Source organism: Syzygium oleosum, unplaced genomic scaffold (assembly GCF_021117445.2).
Source record: "Syzygium oleosum isolate NSW1041296 unplaced genomic scaffold, Sole_v2.1 Sole_v2.20, whole genome shotgun sequence".
In the NCBI taxonomy this organism is placed as follows: Eukaryota; Viridiplantae; Streptophyta; class Magnoliopsida; order Myrtales; family Myrtaceae; genus Syzygium; species Syzygium oleosum.
Window position 1 is genome coordinate 6259263 of NW_026607504.1, and position 18344 is coordinate 6277606.

At 39.8% G+C, this 18344-nt stretch overlaps 3 protein-coding genes across 4 annotated transcripts in view; 2 read left to right on the forward strand and 1 right to left on the reverse strand.

Moving 5' to 3' along the window:
• Positions 1 to 8524, reverse strand: part of LOC115670435 (nuclear pore complex protein GP210) — a 31732-nt gene extending 23208 nt beyond the window's left edge. The window contains exons 1-11 of one of the 2 annotated variants that reach the window (XM_030591712.2): positions 8157 to 8522; positions 7105 to 7370; positions 5836 to 6002; positions 5533 to 5749; positions 3751 to 4097; positions 3077 to 3256; positions 2751 to 2889; positions 2521 to 2669; positions 1381 to 1492; positions 696 to 1294; positions 41 to 164 (exon numbers count right to left, since the gene is read on the reverse strand). In XM_030591712.2, the coding sequence (XP_030447572.2) occupies positions 41 to 164; positions 696 to 1294; positions 1381 to 1492; positions 2521 to 2669; positions 2751 to 2889; positions 3077 to 3256; positions 3751 to 4097; positions 5533 to 5749; positions 5836 to 6002; positions 7105 to 7370; positions 8157 to 8371 (2515 nt within the window). In that variant the 5' untranslated portion in view covers positions 8372 to 8522. Of the gene's footprint in view, positions 1 to 40; positions 165 to 695; positions 1295 to 1380; positions 1493 to 2520; positions 2670 to 2750; positions 2890 to 3076; positions 3257 to 3750; positions 4098 to 5532; positions 5750 to 5835; positions 6003 to 7104; positions 7371 to 8156 lie in introns of both variants that reach the window. The other variant, XM_056320678.1, reaches the window with a different exon arrangement.
• The window catches only part of LOC115670479 (F-box/LRR-repeat protein 4), a 69033-nt gene that overhangs the window by 46430 nt on the left and 4259 nt on the right, over positions 1 to 18344 (forward strand). The gene's annotated exons all lie outside the window — the stretch shown is intronic.
• LOC115670431 (uncharacterized) lies at positions 12231 to 17445 on the forward strand. The gene is made up of 6 exons (XM_030591702.2): positions 12231 to 12454; positions 12571 to 12662; positions 12896 to 12995; positions 13924 to 14779; positions 15016 to 15149; positions 16104 to 17445. Exons 1-6 carry the CDS (start codon positions 12369 to 12371, stop codon positions 16975 to 16977), a joined length of 2142 nt encoding a protein of 713 aa, XP_030447562.1. The 5' UTR covers positions 12231 to 12368; the 3' UTR covers positions 16978 to 17445.

The following is an 18344-nucleotide window of genomic DNA, read 5'->3' on the forward strand; positions in this document are numbered from 1 at the left end:
ACATCCATACCAACAGGTGAATTGAAAGGCTAATGCGTACCAGGTTCATCTGCCATTAACACAATAGAGGAAGGAAACGAACACATGACTGACAAAGATGCTTCTCCAATTGCTGGTAAAGGATGGTCATCACCAACTAAATTACGACGTTTGAAGACAAGATCCTGAGTTCAAAGAGGACTATTTAGAAGATAAATCTGGGGGTGCCAATAGGCCAGGCTATTTTGGTTTTGCTAAAAGGTCCAGAGCAACCCGTATGTGAATATCGTTGCTTGAACAAAACCAGAGAAATAATCACATCGAACATAAAAAAGTTGTGTTGTCAGCTTTGCTTTGCAGCCTTTTCTTAAAGCATTGTTTTGCAACATCATTTACAAATTTAAATTAGATATTGATCGTCGACTACAAATATAATTTAAAGTGAAGAAAGAATAATGGAATTTTAGACACGAGCATAATTAGGTTTTAGATCGTTTCAGGTTTTTGGTCAACGCCAGGAACCCATTTTGAAACCTCACTTCATGCAACCAATCCTGACCAAAATCAATTCAACCCGAAATCTCTTGTCCAGTTCAGTTTATTCAATTTCAAGGCCTCTTTGTTTTATTAATCTATTGGTCCTCTCCTAGAAGGATTGTGATTGTCTAAAGTCAAACAACCACAACGTAAAGCCAGGAAAAAATGCAGATACTCACAAAAGTTCCTAACAGTTGGCATGAGACTCTGTACAAACTCCTATAACTTCTAGGAAGCTGCTGAACAAGATTTTGATCTTTCAAATTAGCAGGTTCTTTATCCAAGCACTCAACAGTTTCAATGAAATCGACATCTCCATCCCATCTTTCAGGTCCTCCAAGAAGCATAACATCGACATATGTTCCAGGGACAAGATATATTTTATCTAAACTTTCCAAGTGTCCATCAGCTTCGACTTGAGCAAAATCAAACCAGTAACCACCAAATTGGTTTCCATCCCCGATCTGATGCAAAACAAGGGGTGGGAATGCCGCTATACGTGAAGAAGCTTTCAAAGCAGTAGTTCCATGTGAGAAAGGATCGAAATGGTGATACTCTTTCGGCAGCGCAGCATGCAGCATAGTTTGACCTGAACCAGCAGCATAAACATAGGTCCAGGAACATGGTGGACCATTGACCATGGCTTTGACATCATCATCGTCTATTATATTCTGGACCTTAGTTGTTTCTCCAGTCTCATTGACAATGATGAATGATTCGCTTCCAGCCTTCCACTTAATGAAGGAATCAAAAGCATCACATTTATAAAAATGTGAACCTGCAAATGACAGGTAACTTCAACAAGGCGGTATAATAAGAAAACGATCAAATAAGATTGAAACTGACTGGGATAATTAGCATCACCAGTTGACACTTTCAAGGTCACTGCAGCTTTAAGGTATGATCCCACAACAGTCTCTACAGGGAAGTTCGGCAGCATAACCATAGCAGCCGGGGTAGAAACTTCAACAATCACCTGTAGAAGGACATACAATGAGGAAATGCCTACTAAGATAGCATTGAGATCATGTCTAGAGTGAAACTTCAAAATGCTAGAATTGTTAGATCAAGTCACCAGTATTTTGTCCAGTGCAAACTTCAAAGTGTTAACTATAGTTATTCTGAACTTAGGATTCAAGCAAGAACTTGGGGTTTAAGCAAAAGCTTGGCCCCTGGTGATTGAGGGCATACAAAGCATGCTCACCAGGGCTACATATCCCAATTTCGAACCATGTCAGAATCATCAAATTATAGATTCATTCATCTAACACTTCTTCCTCCGACTATAATAACATCCTTGTCTGTACCATAACCAAGAATGATGGACGGGTCAGAGTCTGAGAAACTTGTGGCCAAGGACAATTTGATACCGGGTTCAAAACAGCAGGTACATACCTTACCCACTCTTTCCAAAAAATAGGTTGAAGCAGGTTGATGCCAGTTCAATCCGGTTTGTTATCACTTGCAGTTTGATCGCTGAGCCAGACAAGACTTCAAACCAGTTATTGGTCCAACCAGTTGAACTGACCAGTCTAAATACCAATCTTTACAGACAACACGAGTCGCACTGTCTTTGTTCGTGGTCATGGTAAAGACAACGCGAGTCGCATGGCTTTGTTCATGGTCATGATATAAACGAAACCAGGACACATGAATGGTAGAGAAACACCATGCATGAGTAAGAAAGTCAACTTTCCTGTAGGGATTCATGGTTTCTAATATGCAACAGGTCTAGTCAGGCAGTTTTTCTTTAGAATTTTAGTTGTAGCAATTGTGGAATCTATTTCAGCCATGAGAATGTGTAGCTTCAGCATGTACCCTACAGATTACTCCCAGATCATTTAAAAACTGTCTTTATGAATGCTATAATGAATGTAAGAATCACCATACTAGAAGACGGACATCGAGCAATGTAAATGCAGAAATAAAAAGTAGGGACTATTTGGCACCAAATTGGGAGATTTATTACAATAAGGGACAAATCAATTAGACTAAGTATTATACCTCATCATAATTGAACGAATCATAAACCGATAGTACTTTGATGCTTGATTTCCCTGGCTTCTTTGCCTGGACAACCCCAGAGGTGGATACAGACAAAATGGTCGTGTCCGAAGAAAACCATTTGAAGTCAGTGACCACCTTTGCACAACCTATAAATGTCAACTTAGTTCATCAAGAACAGACACACCTAATTAAAGTCCAGGAAATAGAACAGGTAGGAAACTTCAAACCTCCTACAGCCTTTAACTGCACTTCCTGATAAATGGCGGGGGCCCAGGGAAGCATAATACCATCAGAGGTAGCACTTCTTTTGTCCAGAATAATCGTCACTTTATCACAGACCATGACTTCTTGCACAATTTTGAGAACCTACGAAAGACGAAACCAATAAAATCGGGCTACCTCTTTCTTCTAATAACAAATTCAGCCTTGTAAATACTGTTAATTTATAATAAGTTCCTGAAATGAGAAAGCTTCTCCTCTTTCTTCTTTGGAACATAAAAGTGCACATATCATAGAAAGGAGATGTTTCTGGATTAGTTTAAATGACAGAGACCTCCTTTGATCCAGGACTCCCGCCAGAGTAAGCTAAAGAAGCTGTCAGCTTTCCCAGTCCAGGAGTAGCAGCTTTTAGGATTCTAGAATTTCGCCAACCACGTTCCACCATAATATCATCTGACACCAAAGATATTTCCCAGTTCTCAGAGTGGTGGTCATACAAATTGAGATCGTCACTCTACACAGAAAGAACAACGTTTTCATCAACCCAAGACCAAAACCACAATATATCGAACAACTACAACACCATTAAAGAACCAATAGAATCTGCAAAGTATTAACACAAAAGAAAAGGAAGAATAAAAATGTGTATAGCACAGCGGGAAAAAAAATGGTCATCAGATGCCAATCTCAATCCCTCTTCTTTCCTTTCTCTTTTCTCCGTAGGGATATCAATATGGATTAGAATTCAAATGTGATGGAGTAATCTAATACAAAGCCAAATATCCAGCAAATAGCACACCAACACAGAGAACACAAAATGATTGCGACAAAGTAAAAAGGACTCATCACAAAAACACTTACAGAGCCCAAATATATGTACAAAATCAAAATATGAAATGAAGGTTGACTACTTAGTTTTTCTTAGACTAAATCAACACTTAGGCAAAGCACAAACACCTCAATAATGTTTAGAAACAACAAGAGTTAAGGAAAAACTGCGCTACCTACCTCTGTGATGTAAACTTCTTGTGAGCCAGGTCCTTGTGACAAAACCTTTATATGAACTACATATTGATGGCCAGCAACTATATACCATCGTGTGACAGATGGAATAGCCTCAATACCTTCTATAGGTTCCCAATTATTAGACAAAGGTAATATGTACAAAACTATGGAGTCAGGTACGACTACATTAAGTGATGACCCTTGCATGTGTCCAGCAACCCTTGTATCCTCGACAATGACAGTTGAGATCCCCAAATTTTTTGCATGAGCTACGCCCATTATAGGGTCCACATGAGCGACCGTAGAATTTAGGGTTGACCACCGGTAGTGAGGAGATGGTAAAGATACCACTGCAATAAAAAATAAATATAAAACAATTATAATGTGGTGAGACCAGAAGAGAATGGCGTTAATTTTCTACTTAATGCAAACAAAAAAATGCTCCTAACAAACCACCGTATCTAATTTAAATAATGAAAATGGTAGATGAAATTTGTCAGGGAAAGAAATAGAAGACCACAAAATGAGCTTCGAGGACGCTTCTCTATTTGTTTAATCTACACAACATGCCAAAAGTGAAAAAGACACTATAAATCCAAGACAGTGACAAAGACACTACAAATCAAAGACAGTCTTAGGAGCCTGTGCAAAAGCCCCATGCCATTACGTATCTCATTCCAAAATACGAATGGAGGCTGAGAATATATTAAGTATTTCAGATGACATAGTAGGAGGCAGTACCAATCATCTAACTGATACATGCTTAAAAGTGGCCCAACACCTCTAAGTGGAGGTTTCTGAGAATCACAGACCTTCAGGGTTCTAGAACAGCTCTCCCTGGCAAATGTTTTATTGGTGACTGTTGCAGTGGTAAAGCAGAGTAATGCAAAGTAAACCGATAATATGACTGTAGAGTCTATCAGGATGGAAAAATTCGATATTCCTCCTTTGACCAGCTTCACAGTGGACACTAAGACGCTTACATCTGTCTGTCAGGATTGATGTTGTAAAGACTTAAGTCGACTTGGAATCTATTTGCTACAGACATGCGAGATTGTGAGTCAGACAACATCTAAATTCTTAGCAAAGTTTCACGACTTAAAAACATCCGAGGAAGGTATCACTGGAAGGAAATTGACCAAGGATAGATACCCAACATTTCCAATATTATCTAACCATGCAATTTACAAGGACAGATTGATTAAAAGCCTACAGAATTTTACCGGTAAATTATTTTGTTAGAATAAAAACATAAAAAAGCAGCGTCTTTGCAGGAAAAGCTACTCAGTGAGTTATGTTAACTACTTATAACCACCGGGAAAAGGAGGATATCAATCAATACGAGTTCTCTATGCAACAAGAAGCTGAGACAGTCGATCGCAATGCTCGAAGACAAGCTTAACATCAAGCTAGTCCACTTATATGTATCTCTTCGGTCACACTAGGGTTATAAAGGAAAAGAGCAAATACAGTGTTCTTGACTTCTGCGAAATCTCATCAAAGAGAAAGAGATGGGAGAATCTTAATCAAGAGCAACCTTTTTCCTCATATACAGATAAGATAGTGATACTCTCAGTTTTAAAAATGCATGAAATCTTAGATTTTGCAGATACCATTCAATTAATCTTTTACAAGTTGGCATCATGTTGGTGCAATTGTCTGTAAAACCTTTCTTATAGACAAAAGTTGGCATATACAGTAATGTATTATGCGGAAAAAATATCTGGTGATTCATTTCGGACATGACAGTAGATAATAGGAAATAACAATTAATAGTAGGACAACCTTGAGGAGAATTTCCACGGACAATTTTCAGAATGTAATGAACAGAAGCACCAACTAGAACATAAACAGGTGAAGGAGGTTCGATTGACATGGCTTCCGCTACAGTTAAAACAATCTTATCAGCCATGTGCTTTAATTCAGGTTCAAGCAAATGCACCGAAACAATCTCATGGCCAATCCCAACTCCTTTTACCACAAAAAAGTCCGCAAACACCCCCTGCAGATTTCATAGAGATACATTAGGTGCGAAACTTCGCATGCAGTCACATGAATCAGTCTCCTGTCAACAAGTAGATATCTTACGTTATCTTCGAGTTTTATCTGGATATCTAAGTCACCACACATTCCACCACAGTCACTCAGTGGAGAATCTTTCAAAGGGACATGAATAAGGTGATGAGGGAATCCGTTGGTTTCAGGTGTCAGCAGCCACATGAATTGTAAACCCACTAGGGATGAAAAGACATTCTCTGCAAAAGTGAAACAACTTTAGATTGGGAGTACAAAAAGCAATGAGATCGTGCATGCATTATCTACCAATCTATCCACACATAACTGCGCCCTCAAATACACAGATCCAGGCACCTAAAACTCTAGTTGAGAAAATAAATGTAGAAAATTACTGTTGAAAACATGCAGTATGGGCATTGCATCCTCGAACTAAAAGTGGTAAACTCTCCATTACTCATAACGCACAATTACTTTGCTGCCCCTTCTCTACCGTGCTACAAAAAGGCAGAACCTCTCTCTCTCTCTCTCTCTCTCTCTCTCTCTCTCTCTCTCTCTCTCTCTCTCTCTCTCTCTCTCCATTTCGAAACCGTGAACACTGGTTAAGTGAGACACATCCACAACTGCAGGTCAGTGGTCATCAAGATAATTTCGAAGTCACCTATTGTAAGAATACTCTTTCTCACCTCTCTATAAAGGAACAGCCAGAACCCCACTAGTGGGTTTCCTAATCTCCGAACAAAACTACTTTCAAAATAAGTAAATCAAAGAAGTTGAAGGTAAATTGAAAATACTTTGGAGCTCCAAGTCCTCTTTATGCAGGAAAATAATTCAAATTACAATACTGTCACTAAAAAGGGGGATAAAACAGATTCGACACAGAATAAGTACCAAGCTTCTATTAAATATTTAGGCTGAGCATATAGAATGCATCAACAATACCATCTAGTCAAATTAGCCTCACAACTTCGCATGCTCACTAATAAAAAATGTGCATGCCTTTGCATGCAATGATTCTTCGCAGTCACTTGTAACCAAGAGCAAGTTTAATTGAACAGAAATGAAACTACAAAGAGAAACATATAAGTTATTACTTCCAAGAACTCTAAGGTTCTCAATCATACTAAATAACCAAGCAAACACGGATGGACAAAACACTAATAAAAACAAAACTAGTGAGGGTATTAATTAAAATATGATTCCCAGGATTTAGGCAGCAAAATGTAACCATGTACTAGTCAACAAAAAAATGTAGAGAATAAGATATTAATTTTCTGAAATTATTGATCTTATAAAGGACCTTCTTAGTGAAGCATGAGTGGATACAATTAAAACTTCCAATACCTTCACTGTCGAAAGCACGAACACGAAGAGTGGCCAGGCCATCCAAGTCAAGTTTGATAGAATTATGAAATATCTGGATTCTGGAGAAAATGTCTATGAAAACTTTGCATCGAATTACAATCCCCGTGTGAATATCGGTGGCATATATGGCAGTCTCCTTTCGACCATTGTACGGCGCAATTGACCTTATCCGTGCACTGATCGAGCAGCGATTGCTCGTGTTATATTCGGGCAGAACGGATAAAATATCATGATGATCCCATGTCCTGTAGAAGGATGCAATGTTTAGCGTCTTCTTTGACAATTTTCAACAGTGAGTAACTCCTATTTAATTCTGGAAAGAATTAATAGCAGAAAAATCACCATTTGTCCAATCACGTAACATGTGATTTGTCACTTGCACATAATTCGAACATTATAGGACTCGCAAATATTCCAGAATCAAAGTTAATCTACTCCCCTTAGCATCATCCCTAAATAGGCATGACAAGTTGCTCCACAGTTGCAATGCTCACCAGTCTCTTTTCTTAATTGCGTTATTCTCTCCCCTTGCCTCCCTAGTCCTCCAATGAGCTAATACAATTAAAAGGTAAATCGACAACATGAGAGCTACTTAACAGAAGCCAAGAGGCTACACTTTCTGTCAACATATCTGCAGAAACTAAATGCCAAGTCAAGCCAATTTACAGTCTCGAGCTAGCAATCCGAGGGCTCGAGAGTATTTTGCTAGCAAGGCCTGTGCAGTCGGTAAGGTGATACAAACTGTATGCTCTTAACTTCCAGTGCGGTTTGCTATTGCAGTGCGGACAGACACAGAAGCACCCGTTTCTTCCTCAATCAACAAATGGAAATTCCATTGAAAACCCATATTCGCGAAAACTGCAAATGATGGATAAATTGAAAGAAACATGCTACCACATTACTGTTTTCTTCCGCGCATAGACCTTGGAACTTGGCTGGTACACCGTCAGAACTACACTGAGCTAAAACAGAGCTAAATAAACCAACGGACCGACAAGAAGCAGTGATTAGCGAACGCGAAATGCACTCACCATTTGAAGCAACCGTCGCTCCCCTGCAGCCTGTACTCCACGGGATGCGTCATCCTCGGAGGCAAGAGGATGTTCACGTCGGCGAGGTGAGGCCCCGAGCTGACGTACGAAGACGCACGCTCCACCGCCGCCGCCGCCGTCAGCAGCAGCAGCAGCCACAGCCACAGCCACGGCGGACCGATCGCCGTCGCCGTCGTCGGGATCGACCGCGGCATTGCGAAGTGAAACCGTACCTGCGCACCGATGAGCGATCGCTACATGTGATTCCGCGGAGAAACGGAGACGGAGGAGACGATTTGCAGGTGCTCTCGACGTTGGTACTTTAGGCAAGTTCGAGCTCGGAGATGGAAAAACCCTAGCGTTCAGGGGGTTTGGCCATAGGGGGTTTTTGGAGGGAAAGGAGAGGCTGGCGACACGTCGTGACGTGGCGAGTTCTGGTTGGCTGTGACGTGAACGCAGGTGGCTCCGACCGTCGCTGCAGCTTTTCTCTCGTGCTTTCTCGCTTTGTGTAAAGGAGGAGCGCCTTTTTCCAGAATCTTTTTGTTTTTTTTTTTTTTACATTGTTATCTTTTTAGCGGGGTAAAAAGATTCTTGTCTACCTACGGTAGACCTGTTAAATGGATCTTAAAATTCATATATGGCCCATTTAAAAAATAAATAAATTATAAATGAGTCAATACAATTTTGCAGAACCTATTTTAAATAGATTTTAAAGTTTTAAGCCTATCATAAATAAATATTTATGGATTGAGTGTGGAACTCATTTCCAACCCACCCATTAGGCTCACTCTTTTTTATAAAAATATTTTTTTAAATCGAAATTTTTTTTATATTTATTTTGTTCTCTTTTATTCTTTTTCTTTTTCTTTTTTTTTCTTTATTTTCGGCCGATGGCCGGCTACCGGCCACATGGGAGGAACGACCTCGCTGGAATCGGGCGAGCTCTGCCTCGTTGGCTTATAGCGAGGCTCCAGCCTCGTCAATCTGGCGAGCGTCAAGCTCGCCAGCCTCGCCAATCAAGCGAGCGTCGAGCTCGCCGGCCTCGGGCAAGCTCGAGCTCAAGCTTCGCCAGCCTATGGTGAGCTCATCCTCGCCTGTGGCAGGTGGTCTGTTGAGGGCCAAAAATAAAGGAAAATAAAAAAAAAAATTATTAAAAATTGAATTTTAAAAAAATAAAAATTATTAAAATGAATACATGAAGTAAAATCAAATCAGAATTTATATACCAAACGTCGAAAAATATTTTCTAGTTCATTTTTAGGTTTCAGCCAAACACTAGAAAATTTTTTATTTTCTTGGATAATAACTTCGTGAAAAATATTTTATAAAAATGTTGCATATTTTGCGAAACAAACAAAACCTCAATTTAAAAAATATATATAAAAATTGTTCACTTTGTATTGTATGAAAATGTTTTTAGTAGTATAATTTTTAAAAAAAGTCATAAGAAACAAGTTTTCCTATATTGAGTTAGATATAGAAGTGTTTTAGCAATATGGGTCGGGTCGGGTATTGGTCGGGATATTTACATTACAAATAAAATGGGTCATAAACGGGTTAATGGGTCAATTTGGGTCGGACCATTTATGACCCGACCCGACCCACCCATTTAACAGGTCTACCCTGTGGTAATCATATCGACGGATGATCCATTCGTGTGTAATTTAGATCCAACCCAACACTTTAATTGATCACATCGCAATTCCTAAAACCAAATATGTTTATCGGGCGAGCGACATGCAATGTGTGAAACACAAACCATATGTTCCGACCCAAAAAAAATAAAATAGAATTGCATGGTAACAAGTTTATCTAAAAAAATAATGTCATTATTTGTGCTTATTCTCTTATTCATAATTCAAAGACGTCTCTTTATTTCTTTTAAGGGTTTTTACACTTTTCAAAATAGTTCGCCGTTGATCCTCTATTGATCTACTTGGCCCAACTATTGAGTGGAACGCCACAAAATACTTTTTCATGTTACGATTGACTCGAGTTTTTTATATGGTGCACGGAATGTTCAGTCGAATGTTGAGCAAACACGTGTTAACAACATAAAATGCATTAGAAAAATGACAGAGAGGGACATCGGCCAACGCACATGAAGGGCACCACCTCCATAATGATCAGCATTGCCAGTTTAGTGGCACCATACGTGGTGGTGGTTTTTAATTTTTTTAGAGACCATAGCGAAAAGGAAGGCATAAAGTGTTACCCGGCTCGGGGCAAACCTTGTCCAAGGCAACGTTGGACTGAACGTACCATAGCCCAGGTGAACCATAGCACAAGCCACCTTGCGATGGTAGTCATTTCCTCCGGACTCGAGATTATTGATTAGAAAGAGAGAGAGAGAGGAGCCGGGACCACGAGGCAATGACAACTTCCGTTCGGGGTCGATGTGGCACGACACTCAAAAAGATAAATTATCGTCTTACAAACTCAATGTGAACGCAGATGCCGATCGCACGGAAGCTGACGCGCGCGTGAGACTCAAAGGATAAACTATTTATGACCAGGTAGTTCGTGAAACCAATTCAATCACAAACGGTGATTATATAATAAATCACATGATCAACGGTTTTAATTGACCCGTTGTGGATATTCTAGTCTAAGCAAGAACTTGGTGGCTCAAATGAACCTATTAGTAAGCTAATCCGAGGGAGATTATCAGGTACTGTTGAGTCTATATTAGCCCACGCTATACGGATTGTTAGGGGCCTATTTAGTAACGTTTCTATTTCTCTGTGTTTTTGTTCTCCGAAAGAGAAAAGGAACATAAATCTGTTTAGTAACGTCATTTAATTTTTTTGTTCCCCGGAATAGAAATGTGGTTAGGGAATAGAGTTTGAATAGAAATAAGAAGTAAAAAAAATCTGCTTTTCTGTTTTCTGGAACAAAATGAAAAACAATAGAGAAACAAGATTAACTCTCTTTCTTTCACGAGATATTCTTGTACTAAATCCTAAACCCCAAATCTTAAACCCTAAACCACAAAACCTTAAATCTCAATACCCAAACCCTAAAACCCATAACACTAAAATCAAAAACTCGAAACCCTAAAACCCAAATCCTAAACCTTTTAAACCTCAAATTTTAAACCCTAAAATCCCAAACCCAAAACCGAAACACTAAACCCTAAACCCCAAAACTCCAAACCCGAAACCCTAAAACCTAAACTTTAAAATCGTAATTCCAAACTCTAAATCCTAAAACGCAAAACCGCAAAACCCCAAACCCTAATACCCAAAACCCGAATCCTGAAAACGCTAAATTCAAAACCCGAAACTCTAAAACCTAAACCCCAAACCTAAATCCTAAAATCCAAACCCTAAACCTTAAAACCGAAATTGTAAAACCCTAACCCCTAACCCCAAATCCTAAAATCCTACGTCCTAAATTGCAATTTCCTCAACCATCACCCGGTATTTGCTTTGTCTATAAGAAGTAATTTTCTTTATAATTGTATTAAGATCATCCAATTCTATATTATAATATATTATTATTCTATTTCTAGTCCAATTTTATCCAAACATGAATTGTTAAGTCCCATAAACTGTAATTTTCTCGACCACTACTCGGTATTTGCTTTGTCTATAAAGAGTAATTTTCTTTATGATTGTATTAAGGATATGAAATTCTATATCATAATATATTCTTATTCTATTTCTAATCCAATTTTATCCAAACATGAATCGTTAAGTCTCCATCAACAATTTTATAATTAAATGAAAATATAAAGAGTAGAGATTTTTAGTGTCCTACCAAACGCATTTCTGTTATTTTTCTACTCTAGGAATAGAAATTTTGTGTAGTTACTAAATGCGTTTTTTTGTTTAGAAACTCATCTAAAAAATAAAAATAGAAAAAAATTATTTATGAACAGAAATTGTTTATAGGAACAAAAACGTTAGTAAACATACCATGGATATAAAAGCCCCCCGCACTGAAACACTAAACAGACCTTAGATATAAAAAGCCCCCCGCACTGAAACGGGCCGATCTTCCCCGGCCCATCGAGCCCAAAGTCATCGATCCGTCTCTCTCGCATTCCTCTTGCTTGCAGCTCGTGCTCTTCTCCTCCTTCCTCTGCACCGATCTCCGCTACTTGCAATCAGCGAGCACAGAGCCACCCACCGGAAAAGCTCCGATCGCCGTTCAATCGGACACTCTCCCGATCGCCGGCGCCGGCCTCCGGGGACCTCGCTTCCGATCATGGCGGAGCCGGAGACCTCGAAGGCGAAGCCTCGGCCGATCGTTCGACTGGGGACTCTGCTCATATCTCACAGCGTCTTCGTCAGGTACCGCCACCAGCGCTCAATCTTGATTATCTGCTCGTCGTTATTTGCGCGGTTCTGTTCCGGCGACTCATTCACGAGCGCGAGCTCATGCGCTTCGACCTCTTGGATTTTCGCAGTGTCGCTTGCTGCGTTTCTGGCGTTTTGGCTCTGCTCTTGCTGCCGATTCTCGCCAAGAACACCTACATTTCAGAAAATGCCCTCATGCCAGGTCAATCCTCGTTCTTTCTCCGTGAATTTAATTGACTGAAATTTTAGACTAGTGTTTTCGTTTTAGGCTGTCTTCTTCTCGTTGTTGACCTCCTCCTATGAGGGTCGATGCGAGTTGCAGTACTACACTTCTCTTCATCGTGCAATTAGCAAATAGCACACTCTAACTGAGACGAACTCACGTGATTATCTGTTGACCTTGTGGAGCACGTTTTCATTTGCATTGTTCTGTAGGTTCTGCGAGTCCAACGCTTTCGAATCGGGAAGCGTCAGATGCAAATAGATTGGTGAACGAGTTAAGTGACCTGAGCTCCAAATCAAATGATGCAGGCATGTACGTGCTTCCCTCACGCCTAGCTTCTGATTTTTGAGAGGTTTTTTTGAATCATTTTACTCGAGGCTCTGTGAACTAGTCATGCTGCATTCGCATGCTTGCATGGATTGTTCTCATAAAGAAAGAGTTCTGGCCTTGATACTGAAGAAAATTGATACGGAAGGGATTTTTTTAGATAATAGTTGTCGATTAAATTAAAAATCTCGATTAAGGAAATATTTCAGACCAGATAGATCTACAAAAAAAAGTCCTATTTTTTGAGATATTGAGAGATATACCTTTTAGTACGGGGCAAAAAACCGTCACTGTGTGGGGCTTTTAAGAAAAATTGGCCCCCCTTGGACCCGTCCCTGAGCCCTATCCTCTTTGGTCCTTGTTGATTTAGAGTGGCTACAGAATTCTTCCATTGATCTGTCCACTTCTTATGTTGTTTTGTATGTCTTACTTTTCATTCCATCTCTTCCTGCTCTTGCATATCGATAATGTACTAGAACAATATCGTTAATTAATAAATTCACTCATCAGAAAAGAAAGCAAATTAAGCCCCTGTGAAATAGTATAAAAAGGATCCAGTTGCCACATTTCCTATGGATTTCAATGTTTGTTTGGCATGTTGTTTTTTAAGACTAAAATAATAGGTTTCTTTTCCCATCATCACTTGCTTGTCACGCGACTTTCTAGAGTTTCTAGTTTTATCTTTTTCTTATTAAGATTGTTCATTTCCAAATTATTATAGTTATAATTGATCCTTACGTTCTCTGATTTCTGATTTCTTCTTCATCTTCATCTTCATCTTTCTTGGTTCGTATTGATAACCCAATGAAACTTCAATCTGATCCTTTCCAGAAGAGAAATGAAAGGGAACATACAGGGTTTTGAATATAAATCAGTTGCTACTTTTGGTTGATTATATTGTTGCCTTACGCAGAGTGCAGAGATTAATAGGGCGATACATATCCGACTTGGGTGCAGAAGTTGGTTATCATCAGTTCCATCCCGACTTGAGTCGGTTCCATCCACTGCACTTCTTTTCTGTCCCTGATACCGGAATTGTTCAGGAAAACATTAATTGCTCTTGCCATGGTGTCAGTGTTACTGGAATAGTTAGAGCCCCACGTGGTGATGGGAAAGAAGCTATTGTCTTGGTGACACCTTATAATTATATAAATGCTGGTCTGGCTGATCGTTTATCTTTAGGCATTGCATATTCTGTGTTTTCCCTGCTTAGTCAGGTTACATGGCTGGCCAAAGATATTATTTGGCTTATTGCGGATTCACAGTGTGGGGAGTATGCTGCAGTTGCTGCATGGTTAAGAGATTATCACTCACCCGTATTTAGCGGTTTTCGTGCTGATAATGCCCATACGTGTGGTGATATTACAACGCATCATGATGTGAAGGAGAATGTGGCAATGGACGTAAGCTCGCCTGATAATTTCAGACGTGCTGGAACAATGGCTGCTGCCTTGGTTGTGAAGGTTGTGGATAGGACCGAGCCATTTGAGGACAGCCTAGGCGTTTATGCTGAAGCATCAAATGGCCAGATGCCAAACCTTGACCTCATCAATATCGTGAACTATCTAGCTGTGCATAAACATGGCTTGCGTGTTAAAGTGAGGAAATTGTTTTCTTTGCTTGACACCAAATGGCTGAGTTTCTTAGCTGAAGTACTGGAGTCATTGGGTTCAATTGCCAGAAAATTAAACCCTCAATGGAAATTTGGTATCCCTGCTGCTGATTATGTTGATGGTACTGCCACACTAATCGGATCATTATATTACCAGGTATCTATCTCCATGGCTGTTCAAATGCCCTCTTTGCATTTCTTCTCATAGTACCTTACTACTTACTCTGTGGTCGTATCAAATGGAGGTGTCTCTGAATTTGTGCTATGAGAGTATGAAAACATCGTGCTGTCATTTTCGCGGAGGGCATATTCTATTGCATGACTTTTCATCAACATGATTTCAAACATGATGAACCTGAAAGATATTCATGATTGTCAATGAATTATCTGTAGGCATTAGGTATTCCTACAGGACCTCATGGCGCTTTTCGTGACTACCAAGTTGATGCTGTCACCCTGGAATTTTCACCAAGACATTATTCTATTAGTAAGGGCGGCACCAAGGATTTTATTTTGCGAGGTGGCCGGTCGGTATCTTCTATATCTCTTTATTTCTGCAATTTTGAAGAGCTGTTAAAAAATCTCTCTCTAAAGTTTAAAGTTTGAAGCCCTTCCTAGAATGAGGATTGTTCTTGGTGCTTTCACAAATTTAATGAAATGTTAGAAACTTGCGCTGAATTTGGGTGTTCTGCTGGAGAACTCTCTTGTATCCTTTGTGGCCCTGTATGTGATGCTGTGCATGCATGTGCATTGAAAGATGTGGTTAAGGAGGTTTAGAAGTTCACTTTTGATTTTCTAATGAATTTTCTAAGAGAACTGTTAGGAAATTTGAGGCTTGCTTATTTGATCAAGTCCACAGCGGCAAAAGAACAGCAAACTAGAGCATGATTATTTGACAATACTAGTATATATGGCAGAATCATCTTCCGCAGCTTAGAATTGTTGACATTTATTCCAAGAAGTAAATTTTACATTTTAATGGGCACTATTAGTACTTGAGAAGCTTTGTGCTTGGTTTTTGAGGTCCTGTTAGCATCAAACTAGGAATGGATAGCAAGTCTCCTTTTCAGCTTGTTATGTGGTTGGATTGAGGAAAGTAAAACGAATGGACCTAGGAAAAATTGAATAGTATCCTGAGGTGGAGAGGTAAGAGAAATGCAAATTTTGCACTTTTCTTCTATAATTACCGTTACATTTTTTTGAAGGGTGCATAAGGCAAAGGATGATAAAGACTGTTCACAAAATTGACTTCCCTTGACATCACTTTCTTTCTATGTGCATATCAAATAAATATTAATTTCCTTTATCTTCTTATCTCCATCTCTGTCATTCCGTCCATGTCCTTTCTCACTTAGTTTACTGAACAAAGTTGGCAAGAATTATTATCATAATTATATGTGTGTCTTGCTATTGTGAAATTCATATATGAAAGGTACATCAATTTATTAGTTCACATGAAGTTCTCTATTTGCTTGATCCAGGTTGATTGAAGGAGTTATACGTTCTGTAAATAACCTTCTGGAGAAGTTTCACCAGTCATTTTTTCTGTACCTTTTGACATCTCCTAGTAAGTTTGTGTCGGTAGGAGTCTACATGATTGCTTTTGCACTCCTTGTTGCGCCGCTTCCAGTCGCAGCAGCTTCTCTCTATTCTAAAGCCAATTGCTTGGATACGAATCTAGATGATGCCAAAAGTATTTCTCCTCCAAATGCCACAGTCAATGAGCTTGTTATCGGTGCAAGGTCATGGAGATGGATTAAGGCAATAAAAAAGGTGCTTATTGTACACTTGTGGGGTACTACTGTTGCATTGCTTCCATACTTTATAAGTCAGACACCCAGTTTGACCCCGGCAACAAAGTTAGCCGTCTGGGGCTTGTTCTTAGTAGTCTGCCTCCTATTTCCATATTTTCTTCTGGGGTCTCCATTTGCCGGTGTCAGTGGTACTGAAGGATATAAGCACGAGTGGGCGCTTCTGAAATCAGCAACTATTTCAGCTGCATTCATTGGTCTATGTCTGATGTCAGTTATAAATTTTGCCACGGCAGAATTTGGGGCATTACTGATGGTTCCTATGTGTTTGATGGTTCAACCCCTGAAGCTTGACCTTAGAGCAGGGACTTCGAAAAACCTAGCTAGGGCTGCTCTTAATTTGGTCTTGGCATTTGTTGGCTTTCCTCCTGCCACCTATTACATAATGAAGAGCACATTCGGCAGTTTTGATGGCATCAATATTGTGGACTTCTGGTGCTGGGTTGAGTCCCTCTGGAGTTGGAACAGTGCAACATACCTTTTCCTTGGTATGGTTCACCTACCATGCTGGCTCCTATGCGTGCAAATATTACTTCACCCGTGATGGCATTTGGGTAAAATTTTCTCATGCACTATCGGTTAGACATGGCATTTAGGAGGGTAAGGCGATCAACATCCGTCTTTGTGTTCAAGTTCTAGCTCTTGGTCAAGCTGACCTGTTTCCAAGCTACAAGGTCAAGGTCTCATGAGCAGAAAGATTTTCCTGTGAGACGCCCATTTATTATGTCGTTATTAAAGAGCTTCTTGGGGGCGAGTTTGCGTTGTGTGGATCATGAGATTTTGCACCAATTTGATCCGCAATAGTTGTGCCGTGGGGTGAATTGTCCGATCAACAGGTAATTTCAACAACAGTCAGACCATCATAACTGCTCTTTATTTGTATGCCTTTTCCACTGCAAATCCCATTAGAATGGGATCTGCATTTTGTTCGTTTGTATCTTATTGTTAGACATGATGGGTTTTAACTCTTCAGTTCTTCTCACTAGTGTACCTATAGAGTTCTAGTTTAGCATTCCCTCGCTCCTTTCCTTTTACTGCACTTGACAAGTGCCCACGCCTCTACGACATAGAGGCATACTTTTTTAGGTATGTCGGTGACATGCTTAGTCCCGAAAACTTAAAACGGATGCTGCTGAGACATACCTTTATCGCGAGTAAACTTAAGATTAAAGGGAATAACTGAAGGTGTCTCTGTTGCTTTGGTGCAGCTGCTAAAATTGGGATTTTGCTTCTTAATTACTGCTTTATTTGCCTTTGGTGGGACCTTAGTTAACTTCCTTAAAATTGCTAAATTGATGTAAAAGGGAGACGTGTGATATTAACCAGCCTCCTTACTGACGCAGTGTATGCTCTGCCTCCAACAGGGGGAAAAAAGAAAAAGAGAAATAGGATGCCTCCCCTGCAACTAAAAATGGTTGGAAAAGGTTGGGCAGAATCTTCATACAGTGACTTGCTTTCTCTTTTGTTTTTCCCCCACCCTGATGTCAGTGATGTTTATCGACATGTTGGGATTCCACACCGTCCTTTCGTTGTTGTTCTTAGGTTTTGGTTTTCATCGTGCCTAAAGGATCGGTTCTTTTGCCCTTTAACCAGTGGACAATTTGAGTGCCTGTCCTGTCTCGCCTTGTCACCAACATTTTGAAAGTATCTTTATGTAGCCATTCGCTGTTGGTGGATCTTGATTCTCGACAGTTCTCCAGGATTTCTTTCTCGTAATTTCGGTATAATCACGGTTTTGTCTTTCTTTCTTGTCTTTTTTCCCCACTTTGTGCGCGAGTTCGTGTTATGTACTAACGATTTAGTGCGACGTTCTTCTCTCTTTTTCTGGTTGGTGCTTTCTTTCTTAGAGGGACGATAGTAGAAGGGAACTGATGTTTCCTCTGATATAATGTCCAAGGCACTTTGATACGC

Excerpts from the sequence above, each read along its gene's own strand:
- LOC115670431 (XM_030591702.2), top strand. The coding sequence starts at position 12,369 with ATGGCGGAGCCGGAGACCTCGAAGGCGAAGCCTCGGCCGATCGTTCGA. Across the intron at positions 12,663-12,895 it reads AGAAAATGCCCTCATGCCAG|GTTCTGCGAGTCCAACGCTT; the intron begins GTCAATCCTCGT and ends ATTGTTCTGTAG. Across the intron at positions 15,150-16,103 it reads TTTATTTTGCGAGGTGGCCG|GTTGATTGAAGGAGTTATAC; the intron begins GTCGGTATCTTC and ends TGCTTGATCCAG.